The following is a 16,035-nucleotide window of genomic DNA, read 5'->3' on the forward strand; positions in this document are numbered from 1 at the left end:
AAGGCAATCTTGTTCTAACAATGGCAAGACAATCTTGCTGCCTAGGGCATCACATTTTTTTTTTTTTTATTGTGAGCCAGCTTTATTGAGGCATAATTGACATATAAAATTGTAAGATGTTTAAAGTGTATATCATGGTGATTTGATATACATATACATCGTGAGAGGGATTCTCCCACCCATCCAGTTAATTACGGACTCACACTTTAAATATGTGAGCCCTGTTTGGTTTTACAGGTGGTATCAAGCTTATCATAATTTATTAGAGAGAAATATATATATATATTCCATGTACGTAAAAATAATCCTTTTTCATAGTTTGTAGTGAAGATATAAACAGGGCACATTCCAAGATAAGTCTAAATAACGATGGAAGGCTAGTTCAGTTTTCAAAATAACACAGAAGATTGATTACTGTGCTGTCTGGGCCAGTTAACTCAATTCTCACTGAGAGAGGTCCGCAGGAAACCCCTCTCAACTGTTGCCAATATTGCTCTATCAGGAGCAGCAGGATGAGGTGGACTGAGACCAGATACTTATATCTATACACTAAGAAAAATTAAATATATGGACTAGAGGTTTCTAATGAGGAAAACAAATCCAAGTTTATTCATTAACTTATGGGTACATTCAGCAAGAGTTTATTGAACACTTCTTTTTTTGTCTAAGGCCACGTACACATAATCAGCTGACAGTCTAAAGTCGTCACGTCATTAAAGGCCAAAATGAGTCTCAGAACTGGCAATTTCAGTTAGAAGTCAGAAAAAGATTAAATTCACTGTACTGCAAAATATTCATTAGGAAATGAAATTCCATTTTCTCAAATTTCCAAGGGATTTCACTCTCTCCCTAGATCAGCACAAGAGACCGAATCACTGGAGACAGATGCTGAATGCCCCCACCCAGAGAAGAGGGCTCCCCACTGCCACGGTGGGAAGGACCCAAAGTCCTCACCTTTCTGCTTGTTTGACCTTTCCCTTTCCAAGGAGGGTAAGGCCATTATCTTGAGGAAAATAGGAGAATAGAAGAGGAGAGGTTTAGGAGTTGTGGTATAGCTATGGACATTGCTTCTCAGATAAAGTGGGAAGAAGAGTGAGAAAGAAATAGCAGAGTGATCCCCATTTCTCAGCCTCTCATTCCCTTTTCATTCACTCAACATGATTTTTTAGGGCTTAATATGTGCCAGAAACCATTCTAGGTGCTTTGCCCACCAGAGTGAACAAGACAAATTCCTGACCTTCATGGAGCTTGTATTCCACCAATGGGAGATAGATGTTGTGTACAACATATGTGTGTGTGTGTGTGTGTGTGTGTGTGTGTGTGATGACAGTAAGTGCTATAAATACTCTAAAGAAAAATAAGGCAAGGGAAAGGGGAAGAAAATGATGGGACAGGGCGGGGGTGGGGGGTGAGGGATGCTATTTTAGATGGGATGGTACAAGAAGGCATCTCTAAAGAAATGACTTTTGACTTGAAAGAAATGAGTGAGTAAGCTGTGCAGACATCTGAAGGAAGAACATTCCAGGCAGAGGAAACAGCAAATACAAAGGTCCTGAGGCGTGGCTGAAGCAGAGTGTGAAAAGAGGGGAGTGATAGAAGATGAAGCCCCCCACACCATGTAAGGGGACTGCAGGCCACAGTAAGGACTTTGGTTTCCTTCTGAGATAAAAAGCCACTGGAGAGCTTTGAGCACCGGAGTGAGAGACATAATTGACTCTGGCTGCTGCGTTGAGAACAGACTGTAGAGTGGTGAGGGTGGAAGCAGAGTGGCCCTGTAGGAGGCTTTTGAGTAATCCAGGCGACAGAAGTGAAAGGAACTTGGCGGAAGCAGGGGAAACTGTGGAAATTTCCTATCCTAGGTATAGACTCAAAATAGAACCAATGAGATCTGCTGAGGGACTAGATGTGGAGTGTGAGAGAAAGAAAAGAATCAGGGGTGACCCTGGGGTGTTTAGCCTGAGCACCTGGAAGAGTGAAGTTGCCATTAACGGAGACAGGTGAGACTAAGCGAAAGTGGGTTTGGAAGAGGAAAATCAAGAGTCTGGTTCCTAGAGACTGTTGCCCACTTCAAGACCCTTAGATCTCTTTTAAAACCAAGGCAACAGAAATTGAGAAGCTGATCTTAAATTTCATATGGAAATTCAGGGAACCCAGAATAGCCAGAACAGTCTCAAAAAAGAAAAGCAAAGTGGGAGGACTCACACTTCCCGATCTCAAAACTCACCATGTACACAGCTAATAAAGAGACGAGTATGATACTAGCATAAGGATAGACATACAGATCAGTGGAGTAGAACTTATTTATTTTATTAGTCAATTTATTTTCAACACAGGCACCAACAGCATTGAGAGGGGAAAAAATAATCTTTTCAACCAATGGTGCTGGGAGAACTGGATGTCCATATGCAAAAAAATTAAGTTAGACCCCCTACCACACACCATATACAAAAATTAACTTAAAGTGAGTCAAAGATGGAAATGTAAGAGCTAGAACTATACAGCTCTTAGAAGAAAACATAGGCATAAATCTTCATGGCTTTGGATTTAGCAATGCTTTTTTAGATTTGACACCAAAAGCAGAGCAACAGAAGAAAAAATAAATTAATTGTACTTCATCAAAGTTAAAAATCAAGGCAGGCCATGGAAATTAAGGAAGTGAGGGAGTAAGGAAGAAAGAATAAAGGAAAGGAAGAAAGTTGGAATGAAAACTAACATAAAATATAGAAAAGAATGATGGTCAGTCAAGTCTTTCCAGCACTACATTAACCTTTCTTCATTTGTAACCATCTGCAGAAATTCTGTTTTCCAGACTGTGTTTTCCCCCTAAAGCAAGTTTCTAAGAAGGTTAAGATAAATAAATAAATGGAACAAGAACAGTGAAGCACCAACAAGTTATATCACCAATAATTATAGAAAATTTATACAGCATAACACTCCTCCCCTTCTCAACATCTGAATGATGAGCTGACCCAAAAGTGATAATTCCATCCAGTAGGAAAAAATAGCTGTTAGCCCACAGAAGTAAGAAAGAGGACCCCCTGGCAGGAGATTAGGAAGTCATGTGGCCCGCAGGAGCCGAAATGCTGGGAAGGTGAAGTCAAGGGCTCACAAGCTTTCCTTCACTTCAGGCCTGACTTTGCTTACTCGGTGATCTACTGGGACAGAGACAAAAGCTTTGGCAATAGTTACCAAACGAGTCATCACACCAGCCCTACCACCAGTCAAGACCCGAGAGCCTGGCTGCCTGGTAGGGTTTTCTGTCTGATTGGCAGGGAAAGAGAGAACCCTCTCCCACCCGTGCAGTTTGCCCGTCCAGACCCTCACCAGCAAAGGTGTCAAGATGTTAAATCATTCAACCGACAACAAAGGGAGGGAGGAAAGAACGGCGGGGGGATGGGGGGCGGAGGGGGGGGGCGTGCAGGAGGTCTGGGACCTTCCTCCTCTCCTGCCAGAGAAATTTCCTTCCTCCCACCCCGAGATGGGGAGCCTCGCACCTGGATGCCGCCCGGAGGTGACCTCAGCCCCGTCCCAACCTGGGACTCCACCTAATCAGCACCTCGCCCAAGCTGACCCTCACCCCCGTCACTGTCATCGTGGGGTCTGTGCTGAGGGCCTGGGAGAAGCAAAGCAGCTTTTCTGGTGGGCTCAGCCTCCGACAGGCGGGGAGAGAAGGAGCTGCAGCTCCACCCCCGCCCCAGGGCCAGACCCTGCGCTCGCCCGCTCCGTCGCTCAGCCCCGCGGGGTGACTGGAGCCTCCAGGAGCCCCGGGCCTAAGCGCGCCTCCCCCGCCCGCGCCAGCCGCCTCACCTGTTTCGCCCGCGGTCCCCACGCCGCTCCTTCTGCGCGCGCCGCGTCCACCCGCTGACGGCCTTTTTTGGGTCCTCGGCGGGTATTTTCCGTCGGGCCCCACATCACTTCCCGTAAAGGAGAGCGAGGTGGGGGCGGGACCTCCTCTCCACCCTCCACCTCCCGCTTCCTCCTGTCACCTCGGCGAGCACCCCCGCCCAACTCTGCGAGAGCGCTTTGCGGGCGCCCTCCCCGCGCGCCGCCCCCAGCCCCGCCGCACCTGCCACGCAAAGGCCCCATTCGCCTCTTTTTAATCCAAGTTGGGTCTCCACTGCCGCTTCCCGGAAGGCGCGAAACCTTAGGGGGTTGTTTTCGTTCTGAGACACAGTGGTGACACTTACAAACTGCCACGGGATCGGGCACTGCAAGGTAGTTTGGTGCCTCTCGCCAAATCTGCTTCCCTAAAAGCCATTTTCTAAAGGTGTTTTCCAGGGCATCAGGTCGGTGTGTCCACCTTGTAGCCAGAGGTGCTGAGCGGCTGCAAAGTCAGCCCTGCCCGCGGTTCTTGAGGCCCGGGGGCGCTCCAGCTCACAGTGCCCCCTTGGTCCGCCTCCCCAGGGACCGGATCCGCGCTGGGCATCCGGCTCTGCCACTGTCCATCCCGCCCCGCCAGCTCCTCACTCAGGGGGCCTGGACATGGCCTTCCTGGAGTGAGAAAAAGCTCTGGGATTCTTGAAAATGACCGAGGGAAGGGGGGGCGTGGGGAGAGTAGAATTCTGGCAGGAAAAAAATATATTTCTGGAAGGAAATGACAAACGGGGTCTCTACTCGTACAGTCTAGTTCAGATTATAAAATCGCTCTCAGTTAAATTTCCAAGTATTAGAGCAATTGGTTAAAAAAAAAAAAAAGCAAAGTACAGTACTTGAAAGAATAGCCCCTGTACGGAGAAATCTGCGAGCCTTTGCTGCCCCTCAGCGGCTTCCTTCTCTCAGTGCCGACGGTTTTGTGTGGGCCGCTTGGACCTGTGGCTGTGAGGCAGGTTGGGGCCACCAGGTTCCCACCGAGAGGCAGCCTAATTCTCCTCCAGTGCCCTGGGGGTCTGAACAGTGGCTTTGGGGCCTGCCCTGTTGGCTTTCCGGCAAAGCACTTCTGAACCAAATAATTCTACTTCTAAGCAAAAGAAAATGACTGGAAGCCCTAGTCTACTGTCTCTTACTATCTCTTCTATCTCACTGATTCTTCTTGCACCACAAATTCCAGCTGTCTCAGGGCGACCTGCCCAACTCCATCATTCTTTCAGTCTATAACTACTCACAGTTTGCACTACAGTACAATTAGCTTCTCAGATTCACATATAGGATGAACCATATGAAATTGCCAAATATTGAATATACATTCAATTTAATAGTTCTAAATACAACACAGTGATCTCAAAGTTAGGGATAACAGATTTCACCATAGGGGGATGCTTTCAAGGGATGTTTTCCAGGGAAGAGAAAGGCCATCAAACTGTTGTTGATGGAGGTTAGCACAGGAAAAGTAGCCCGATATTCATGTGTAGAGGAAGTCTTAGGAGTCACTGATCAGCTAAGATCTGGGGGGCCAACAATGCAGCAACCGCTAATGGCTCATATAAGGAGAGCTCCCCCTTCAGCCCTCCCCACTCCTGCAGCCAGGCAGGGCTGTCACCAGGAGTTTACCAGGCAGGAGATCAGAAAATAGCGATACTGTGGCCCATTCGTCGTCACCCATTCATTCATTTCATTCAGTGAGTCAAGCACTGTGTTAGGTACTGGAGAGGCAATAGTGAACGAGGTAAATTGGTCCCTGCCCTCAGGGATCCTGCCCTCAGAGAAACCAAGTTAACTCCAGTGCAGTGAGATACGATCCTTGATAAGGGAAGTTAAAGAGTGTAAATGGAACACAGATAAGTGACACCAAGTCAAGACTTCCCAGAGATAGTGATGTATAGATTCAGAATGATGAATAAGAGGGGAAAGTGACAGAGGAGAGAATTTTAGGAAAGAGAGCAGAGGAATGGTCTGGAGGCAAAAAGAGAGAATGAGATATTGGAGCAACTGAAAGAAGTTCGGAAAAGCTGAAAAACTGAGTGGAAGGAAGCAATCAAAGAAACTGCAGAAATGAGCAGAGGCTGGAATATGAAGAACCCTGGAATGCTTATATTAGCTAACATTTATTGACCATTTACTCTGAATCAGCCAATATGCTAAGAACTTTGCATATATCACCTCATTTACGACTCACTATTGCCCTATAAAATAAGCACTATTCTTGTCCCCATATTACAGATGAGGAAACTGAGCCTTAAAGGGATTAAGCAACCTAAGTTCATATACCTAAGAAGTGGCAAAGCCAGGACCAGAACTTAGAACCCATTTTCTTTCTTTTTTTTTTTTTCTTTTTTTTTTTTTTTTTTGCGGTATGTGGGCCTCTCACTGTTGTGGCCTCTCCCATTGTGGAGCACAGGCTCTGGACGTGCAGGTTCAGTGGCCATGGCTCACGGCCCCAGCCACTCTGCGGCATGTGGGATCTTCCCAAACCGGGGCACGAACCCGTGTCCCCTGCATCGGCAGGTGGACTCTCAACCACTGTGCCACCAGGGAGCCCTGAACCCATTTTCTTAATGGCTATAAGGTGAAGAATGGGCTGGGAAGGCCAATTAGCATGCTGAAGTCCAAGTGAGGGATATCTGGTTTAAGGCAGTGGCTCTGAGGATGAAGATGAATGGACAGATTTGAGATACTTAAGAGAGTGAATCAAGAAGACTTTGTTAGGGACTTTCCTGGTGGCGCAGTGGTTAAGAATCCACCTGCCAACGCAGGGGACACGGGTTCAATCTCTGGTCCAGGAAGATCCCACATGCCGCAGAGCAACTAAGTCCATGCGCCACAACTACTGAAGCCCACGCGCCTAGACCCTGTGCTCTGCTGCAAGAGAAGCCACCGCAGTGAGAAGCCCATGCACCGCAATGAATAGTAGCCCCCCGCTCGCCGCAACTAGAGAAAGCCCATGTGCAGCAACGAAGACCCAGCACAGCCAAAAATAAAAATTAATTAATTTTAAAAAAAGAGGAAGACTTTGTTGTAGGGGGTGAAGAAGAGGGAGGAATCCATGGAGACGCCCAGATTTCTGGTTTGGGCAACTAGGAACCCTTGAGCGAAAGGAAGAAAGCAACAGGGAAGGAGAGTGAAATAGGCAATAATAAACAAGTTTAGGACATTTCAACTCTGACATACCAGCACCAGCAGAACATCCAAGTGAAACTGTTTAGTATGTAGTTGAATAAGTTGGTCTGAAGCACAGAAGACGTGAACTGGAGCTATTACCAAGGGGACTCAAAGACATGAGAGGCAATGAGCTAGTCTAGAAAATGTGCTGAGAGGGCAAAGAGGGGGCTTGGTGCAGAACCCAGAGGATCACTCAGTATTTAACGCATTGGCAGAGGAAATCCAAAAAGGAATTTGAGAAAAGTGTGTCCAGAGGAAAACAAAGAGAGAAAGTTATTACAGAAACTAAGTATATTAAACCCATCTTGTGCACCAGTTCAAAATCCTCCCCACAACACTTCTTACTCCAGCCACAGAACTGGTCACAGTACACCTCTTGCTTCCAGCTCTGGAGCTTCTCTGACACTGCAGGCTGCTGCTTGAAACATGCAGAGTCCCAGCTCCAGTTACATTAATAGGATTGAAATGGGAGGTATCAGTACAAACTCATGATTTTTAATATGGAGAAATAGAGTTATGTATAGATATGCATTAAGTATATATTTTCCAGCTCCATCTGCTAAGAGGTCCTAGAAGCAAGTATATCATAGTAGCTATGAACACACTTAGCACTCAGATCTTGATTTCTAAATACCCTTTTCCAATAAAAGGAACCAAAGACATGATCTTTTATATATAAAATCCTAAAGAATCTACTAAAAAACTATTAGCGCTAATAAATGAAATATGCAAAGATGCAGGGTGCAAGATCAATACACAAAAATCAGTTGTATTTCTATACACTGGGAATGAACAATCAAAAAAGGAACTTTTTTTAAAAAAATCCCATTTATAATAGCAACAAAAAGAATAAAATACTTAGGAGATGCAGGATTTATACACTAAAAACTACAGAACACTACTGCAAGAAATTAAAGAGGACTTAAATAAATGAAAAGATATACCATGTTTTTGGATTGGAAGACATAATACTGTAAAGATGGCAATGCTCCCCAAAGCAATCCGTAGATTCAATGCAATCCCTATCGAATTCAACACTATTTTTGCAGAAAAGGAAAAGCTGATGCTAAAATTCACATGAAATTGCAAAGGACTCCAAATAGCCCCCAAAAAAATCCTGAAAAAGAATAAAGATAGGGCTTCCTTTGTGGTGCAGTGGTTGAGAGTCCGCCTGCCGATGCACGGGACGCGGGTTCGTGCCCTGGTCCGGGGGGATCCCACATGCCGCAGAGCGGCTGGGCCCATGAGCCATGGCCGCTGGGCCTGTGCGTCTGGAGCCTGTGCTCCATGGCGGGAGAGGCCACAACAGTGAGAGGCCCGCGTACCGCAAAAAAAAAAAAAGCATAAAGTTAATTCACACTTCCTGATTTCAAAACTTAATACAAAACTGCAGTAATCAAAACAGTGTGGTATTAGCACAAAGACAGAGATATAGATGAGTGGAATGGACTTGAGGGTCCAGAAATAAGCCCATAAATCTATAGCCAATTGATTTTCAAAAAGAGTACCAAGACCATTTGATGGGGAAAGAACAGTCTCTTCAACAAATGGTGCTGGGAGAATAGACATTCACATGTAAAAGAGTGAAGTTGGACCCTTTCCTTACACCATATATAAAAATTAACTCAAAATAGATCAGACCTAAATCATAAGAACTAAAACTATAAATAAAACTCATAGAAGAAAACATAGGCAGAAATTTTCATGACCTTGGATCTGGCAATGGTTTCTTACATGTGATAGCATAAGCAGAAGCAACAAAAGAAAACTGTATTAGACAATCAAAATTTAAAATTTGTTCACATCAAAGGATACTCTCAAGAGAGTGAAAACACAATCCACAGAATGGGAGAAAATATTTGCAAACCATATATCTGATAAGAATATAGTATCAGAATATATAAAGAGCTCTTACAACTCAAGCACAAAAAGACAATCCAATTAAAAAGCAGGCAAAGGACTAAAACAGACATCTCTCCAAAGAGGATACAAAAGTGGCCAACAACCACATGAAAATATGTTCAATGGCATTAGTCATTAGGGAAACACAAATCAAAACCATAATGAGATACCACTTCATAACTTTAAAAGAAAAAAGAAAAGACAAATAACAAGTGTTAGTAAGATACAGAGAAACTGGAACCTTTATACATTGCTGGAGGGAATGTAAAATGATGTAGTCACTTTGGGAAACAGTTTGGCAGTTCTTCAAAAAGTTAAACAGAGAATCGTCATATGTCCCAACAAGTTTATTCCTAGAAATAGGCCAAAATTATTGAAAACAGGTATTCAAACAAATACTTGTACACAAATGTTCATAGCAGCACTACTCCAAAAGGTTCCAAAAGGTAGAAACAATCTAAACATCCATCAATGGATGAATGGATAAAGAAATTGTGGTATATCCATACAATGGAATATTACTTGGCCACAAAAAGGAGTGAGGCACTAATACATGTTACAACATGAATGAAACTTGAAAGTATACAAAGTAAAAGAAGCCAGTCACAGAAGGTCACATACTGTATGATTCTATTTAAATGAAACATCCAGAAAAGGTAAATCCATAGAGACAGAAAGCAGACTGGTTGCCAGGGCTGCAGGGAAGAGGAATAGAGAATGACTGTTTACTGTACATCATCCTTTTGGGGTGATGAAAATGTCCTGGAACTCGACAGAAGTGATAGTTTCACAACATTGTGAATGTACTAAATGCCACAGAATTGTATGCTCTAAAATGTGTTATGTGAATTTTCTTTCAATTTTTAAAAAAGAACCAAACTCCTAGAGTCAAAGCTTCGTCTAAGAAAAGGATGAGCCAGAAAGTAAAGAAGTGCTCAGAGAATGACAAGGACATATCAAAAGGACACAGACCCATCTGGGGGAGGATTATTCCTCAGCTAAGAGCTTGCTTATTTTAACTAGGACTGTCAATATATTTTTGTTTATAAGCTACATTAACAAAACTTACCTTTCAAAAATGTCCACTGTGAATGTCAAAGTATATTCTTATTTTATACCTAGTTGTAAACTTTTTTAAGAAGTCTTATCTTACACTTGTTAAACTACAAAATTATTTTCAGAAAATGCTTAAACATTACATTTTATATTTGAAATAAACATTAAAAAAGAATACAGGAGCCAGCTTGAAAGGACTCCAACCAGCCAAATCTGGGACAATTTGAACGTGTAGTGATTGTCAGGGTTGTCTTCATGGGCATGGAACTAGAACTTGACACAGGGCCCTGCACTCAGAATTTTAATGCTCTGCAGTCACTGTCTTAAAATTCTTAATAATTTTACCTTTGAATTCGTGTTTTATAAGTGAAATCTGATGGCACAATGGAGGATGCTGGAGGCTTGAAGCCTCTGCAGACACATGGCTCTGACTCCTGCCACTGCCCACTCCTCACCCCCTGGTCCCCTGGGCCCTACCCAGCCTTGCATTCACTACCTTACTCCAGGGCAGTGACTAAGTCACCTTGGCTGGGGGAGGCTCACATTCCGCCATCACCTTCCACCTGGCCAGGAGCGTGGATGTGAGAGCAGAAGGGATCAGGGTTGAGCCCATGCCCCATGGCACCATGGGGCGGGCAAGAAGGCAGGTATCACTACCTGGTAGCACCACAGTACATTCTATGTGCCACTCAGCAGGGGGCTCCTGCCACCACCACCCAGGAATCAAGAGCACCCCAGCATGGAGGCTACAATCCCTGGGGGGTGCACATTCACCATGGGTTGGAGTGGTGGGTCCATGAGAAGAGGAGATTGACTTTCTCATCCTCACCCAGGGCTGTGCATCTTCATTCTGCACTAAGCCCCACAAATCATGTGGCTAGCACTGGTGACAGTAATAGACTGTAACTCACTGAACAAAATAGGAATCCGTGAATCATACTGACAGATCATTTCTGCAGTATTCCTACCAAAAAGGTATAACCTGAATCTGTCTAATCATGAGGAAGCATTAAACAAACCCAAATTAAGGGAAATTTTACAAAACAGACCAGTATTCTTTAAAAATTTCAAGATCGTGAAAGGCAGTGACTAAGGAATGAGAATAAATGAAACCAAAGAATCATGACAACTAAACTCATATGTAATCGTGAATTAGTTCCCAGACCAGAAAAAAAATTTTGTCTTGCTCTAAAGGACATTAATGGGACTTGGTAGAATTTGGATAAAATCTGAGATGAGATAATAATATCTTATCAACCTTAACTTCCTGATTTTATTATACTATATTTATAAATGAGAATATCCTTGTTTTTAGGAATTGCACACTGAAATACTTAGGGGTAAAAGGGAATCACATGGGCAACTTATTGTTCTCAAAGGGTTTAGAAAAACAATGTGTGTGTGTGCATCGACATACACACACATATATAGAGATTAAAGCAACTGCGGTTAAACGTTAACATGTGTGGAATCTGGATAACAGGTATATGAAAATTCTTTGTACTATTTTTGCACTTTTTATTTAAGTCTGAAATTATTTCAAAATAATATCTAAAAAGCTTTTAGAATTCTCTTCAGGAAATCCCATAGGATCAAGTTTAGTGGCCCCCTTGAAAATCTACCATTGTTTAGGCTTTCCCCCCTTTAATTCTCTTATTCTCCCTATCTTGCCCTCCTGATCTTGGAGTTAGAATGGATTTGTGATGAGACTGCAGAACCACCACCTGATTATGTTACCTGGAAAGGCCCTGATGATACACCTTTCACTGAGGCACTGGTGAGGAGGCCACTGACATCTCTGAAAAGCACAATGGTGGATGTCCTTTATGAGCTGAGACTGACAGAAGATGCTGCTGCAACAGGACTCCTGAGTATCAATTAGAAACAAAAGAATGTCCAAATGGAAAAGAACAGATGGCAGGCCATAAGTACTATAATGGGAAGCCAGGCTGGGGTGCAACCAGGGTGTCTTGACCCACAGAGATCTGTGATGGTGGCTTACAGGTCATGGTGTTCTGAAGGAAAAGATAGATGGGGTGTTTTTGTTTTCAGGAGAGAAGGGGTGTTTCTTGACTCAAATATTTTTTAAAGAAAATCAAGAACTAGTGAGCAGAAGGCTGTCAGTCTCCACAATGGCAATCATGGTCTTTCACCAGTTTCCTGATTTAAGTCATTTCACAGAGTTAGAGCCAATGACTGAAGAAGCTGTATTCACCTGAGGAAGGTGAATACCACAAGAATTATACCAATGCCACAAGAATTATATCGTAAACTTTCCTCTGCTCCTACCAAGAGACCAAGGCCTTCAACCAGGATAAATGTGCATTGGGGAAAGAGGAATTCAGACTTTGATGACTGCAAGATCTGAGTTGAAACTGGTACAAGGAGGCTCTAAATGCTACCACAGTCCCTCAGTTTAGAGTGGGGGCTTGTGAGGGTGATAAGATATGTGCAGGTTTGGCCCAAATTTGTTTTACAGGACCCACTCTGTCATTCCATAGGATACATTCCATAGGATACATACAAATACTCAGTAGCTGGCAGAAACCTTACACTGACCTTAAAGGAAGAGCCTCTGCCTTAGTCTGCTCAGACTGCTATTAAAAAAAAACGCCATTAAATGAGTGGTTTAAAAAAACAGGTATTTTTTTTTCTTACAGTTCTGAAGGCTATGGTGTCCAAGATCAAGGTGCTGGCAGATTCAGTGTATGATGAGGCCTTCTTCCTGATTTGCAGACAGCCACCTTCTTCCTGTATCCTCACATGGGCAAGAGAGAGAAACAGCATCTCTCTTGTATCTTTTCTTATAAGGGAACTAATCCCATTGATAAGGGCTCCACCCTCATGACCTAATTACCACCCAAAGGCCCTACCTCCAAATACCCTCACATTGGGGATCAGGGCTTCAACATATGAATGGGGAAAAGCATTCAGTCCATACCACATCATTATTGTAGAAAGGACCAACTGAAAGCCCCTAAATCTGCTTTCCCTGGCTCCAATAGTAAATTAGAAGCAATTCAGGCAAAAAATTGCAGACGTTAATGCCACCTTCAAAGATATGAAGTATATGTGGGGGGGGTTCTCTCTATAACACCATTCAATTCACCTCTCTGCGCCCTGCAAAAACTAAACAGAAAAAGTTCTCGGGACGGATGGTGATGGTGGTCACAAAACAATGTCAATATATTTCATGCCACTGAAACGTACACTTAAAAATGGTAAAAGCAGTAAACTTTATGTTATGTATATTCTACACCACACACACATGCTAGATGGATTATGGCAGGAAACAATGGACTACCTCAACTGCAGCTGCTATTCTGGATGCAGTGGGTTTTTTTCTTCTCTGACAGTTTTGTTGAGATATAATCCCACACAATAAAGCTTTAAAGTGTACAATTCAGTGGTTTTTGTTTGTTTTTGTTTTTGTTTTTTGCGGTATGCAGGCCTCTCACTGTTGTGGCCTCTTCTGTTGCGGAGCACAGGCTCCAGACGCGCAGGCTCAGCGGCCATGGCTCACGGGCCCAGCCGCTCCGCGGCATGTGGGATCTTCCCGAACCGGGGCATGAACCCGTGTCCCCTGCATCGGCAGGCGGACTCTCAACCACTGTGCCACCAGGGAAGCCCAGTGGTTTTTAATATATTCACAAAGCTGTCATTGATCACCACTATCTAGTTCCAAAATATTTTCATCAACCTAAAAAGTAACCCTATATCCATTAGCAGTCACTCCCTATCTCTTCTTCCCCTTAGTCCCTGGGAACTACTAATACACTTTGTTTCTACACATTTGCCTATTCTGGACACATCATATAGAATCATACAATATATGGCCTCTTGTGCTCAGCTTCTTTCATGTTTCAAAGTTTATTCATGTTGCAGCACATATCAGTATTTCATTCCTTGTTATAGCTGAGTAATATTCCGTTGTGTGGATATACCACAACATGTTTATCCATTCACTGGTTGAGACATTTGGGTTATTTTCACTTTTTGGCTATTATAATAATGATTCTATCAGCATTCATTTACAAATTTTTGTGTAGACATATATTTTCACTACTCTGGGACATATGTCTAAAAGCAGAATTGCTGCCTCATATATGGTATCACTATGTTTATCTTTTTGAGGAACTTCCAAACTGTTTCACCGCAGCTGCACTGTTTTATATCCTCACCAGCAATATACGAGGGTTTCAACTTCTCCACATCCTTGTCAACACTCATTATTTGCCCTTTTTGACTGTAGTCATCCTAGTGTATGTGAAGCGGCATCTCACTGTGGCTTTGATTTGAATGGCCGCAGTACCTTTACTGGAAAAAACAAAAAACAAAAAACAACTCATTCCCTGGCACTTGTTATGTGACTACCGAACTGACAAACCAATCCTTCTCAAAAGGAGGATCAAAAGCAGTTCAATTTCGCATGATGTTAAATAGGATTATCATTCCTTGGATAACAGGATTATATATTCTTGCCTATGGTCACAGGCAGGAATACACTTGACTGTGTATCCTGTGGGAAGAGTCTTTTTCCCTGGCCTCACCTTTGGGCAGGACCTTGTGACATGTTCTAAACCAGCAGACTCTGAAGAGACATTGCCACAGCTGAGCAGACATTTACAATTATGTTTCCTTTCAGTCTCTCTCTCTCTTAATCCTAAACTCTGTCATATCCTAGACAGGGGCTACTCCTTGAGCCTGGGGCCCACAATGAGAAGACACACAGAACAGAACCCCAGTCTACCGACAGACAAGCCAAGCCTGTCACACAGTAGATACTTGGTATGTGTTATAAATTTACATATATTTTTCAGTGTGCATAGAAGAAAAACAGTCTCAAAAGCTCAAACTATTAAAGGTGCTAATTAAATCAATGTATACTGAAAAACCGTAATTTTCACTTTGTTCATTCTGTATTGTTTGGGTTTTTTTTAATGAGGTGAACATGTACTACTCTGTAATTTCTTATTCACATTTTTTTTTTTAATTACCTATGCTGGTCTCAACATAGTTTAGATTAAGTTACAATGAATTTACTTTTCAAAAAAATCAATAATAAGAAATGAGTTGATTTAAAGCATTTTATACATATGTGATTACATTTAAGCTTTCATTGTTAAATATCAGTTCTTAGCGATTTCCAAAAAACCCTTTAACTATGTGAATAGCTTCATAATAAATTAACTCCTCCCTGACCACCATTATAATGCAAATTTGCTTGGTGGGTTAAGTAAACAGAGCTGTGGCTTGTTTGCCACCCTATGTGACACCACCTACCTTCTCAAAAACCTCCATTTGATCTGAGCCACCCCAATTCTCAATTTACTCCTCCATTCTGCCTGGGATGAGAAAGGGCTGGGATTAAAAGACTTCTAAGGTATATTAAAGCAGGCTAATTGTAGGCTAACTGAGGGGCATCCTGCCTGAAGTTAACTTGGTTAATTGAATCTACAAACACGACTGTAAACAACATTCCCAGCTAGTTTATACAGTCTAGACTGCCAATGTATAGGCCACATTCCCAGAAAAAAGAAGCTTCAACTAGGAAATAAAATATTCCTTAAGACATTCATTTTTGCTTAAAAGGAAAGTACTAATCTGTCCTGGTGAAAAGACATAAAATGGCAAATAAGAATACAGGAAACATTAAAATTGACAGTGCTAGTTTTAAAACTAATTTAAAATCATTATCTATGATTTATTTACAATTAAAATATATTTGATAACTTTTTACTAGATTATTTATAGTCAATGTATAATTTCAATGGAACTTTAAGCAATTACAGTTCGACTCCATGTAGTATTAACTTTTCTTCTCTTCTGAGTCTTGTACCAATTTCAACTTTTCTTTTAATTCCTTCTGATCTCTGGAATACTGTTCAAATACTGGTTGATAAATATATATTCCTCCAGCAATTCCAAGGATGGTAGCAAAAAGCAGTTGTGGAAAAGTCAATCTTCCAAACATGTTTTCAACAAACACCGCACAGTGCAAGGGTGGTTTCCAGGATATCTCTTCAGATCTGTATACAAAGA

General features: G+C 42.6%; 2 protein-coding genes across 4 annotated transcripts in view; both read right to left on the reverse strand.

Annotated features, from left to right (window-relative positions):
- The window catches only part of RAB27A (RAB27A, member RAS oncogene family), a 74,116-nt gene extending 69,823 nt beyond the window's left edge, over nucleotides 1-4,293 (reverse strand). The window contains exon 1 of one of the 2 annotated variants that reach the window (XM_060150368.1): nucleotides 4,188-4,293. The gene's annotated coding sequence lies outside the window, so the exon portion shown is untranslated. Of the gene's footprint in view, nucleotides 1-3,807; nucleotides 3,940-4,187 lie in introns of those variants that run through there. The other variant, XM_060150359.1, reaches the window with a different exon arrangement.
- A 9,502-nt stretch (nucleotides 4,294-13,795) lies between these two features.
- PIGBOS1 (PIGB opposite strand 1) overlaps nucleotides 13,796-16,035 on the reverse strand; it is a 29,800-nt gene continuing 27,560 nt past the window's right edge. Inside the window, exons 2-3 of one of the 2 annotated variants that reach the window (XM_060150380.1) lie at nucleotides 15,784-16,022; nucleotides 13,796-14,310 (exon numbers count right to left, since the gene is read on the reverse strand). In XM_060150380.1, the coding sequence (XP_060006363.1) occupies nucleotides 15,803-15,967 (165 nt within the window). In that variant the 5' untranslated portion in view covers nucleotides 15,968-16,022 and the 3' untranslated portion in view covers nucleotides 13,796-14,310; nucleotides 15,784-15,802. Of the gene's footprint in view, nucleotides 16,023-16,035 lie in introns of both variants that reach the window. The other variant, XM_060150388.1, reaches the window with a different exon arrangement.

The sequence above is a fragment of the Lagenorhynchus albirostris genome, chromosome 1 (genome assembly GCF_949774975.1).
Source record: "Lagenorhynchus albirostris chromosome 1, mLagAlb1.1, whole genome shotgun sequence".
Taxonomy (NCBI): Eukaryota; Metazoa; Chordata; class Mammalia; order Artiodactyla; family Delphinidae; genus Lagenorhynchus; species Lagenorhynchus albirostris.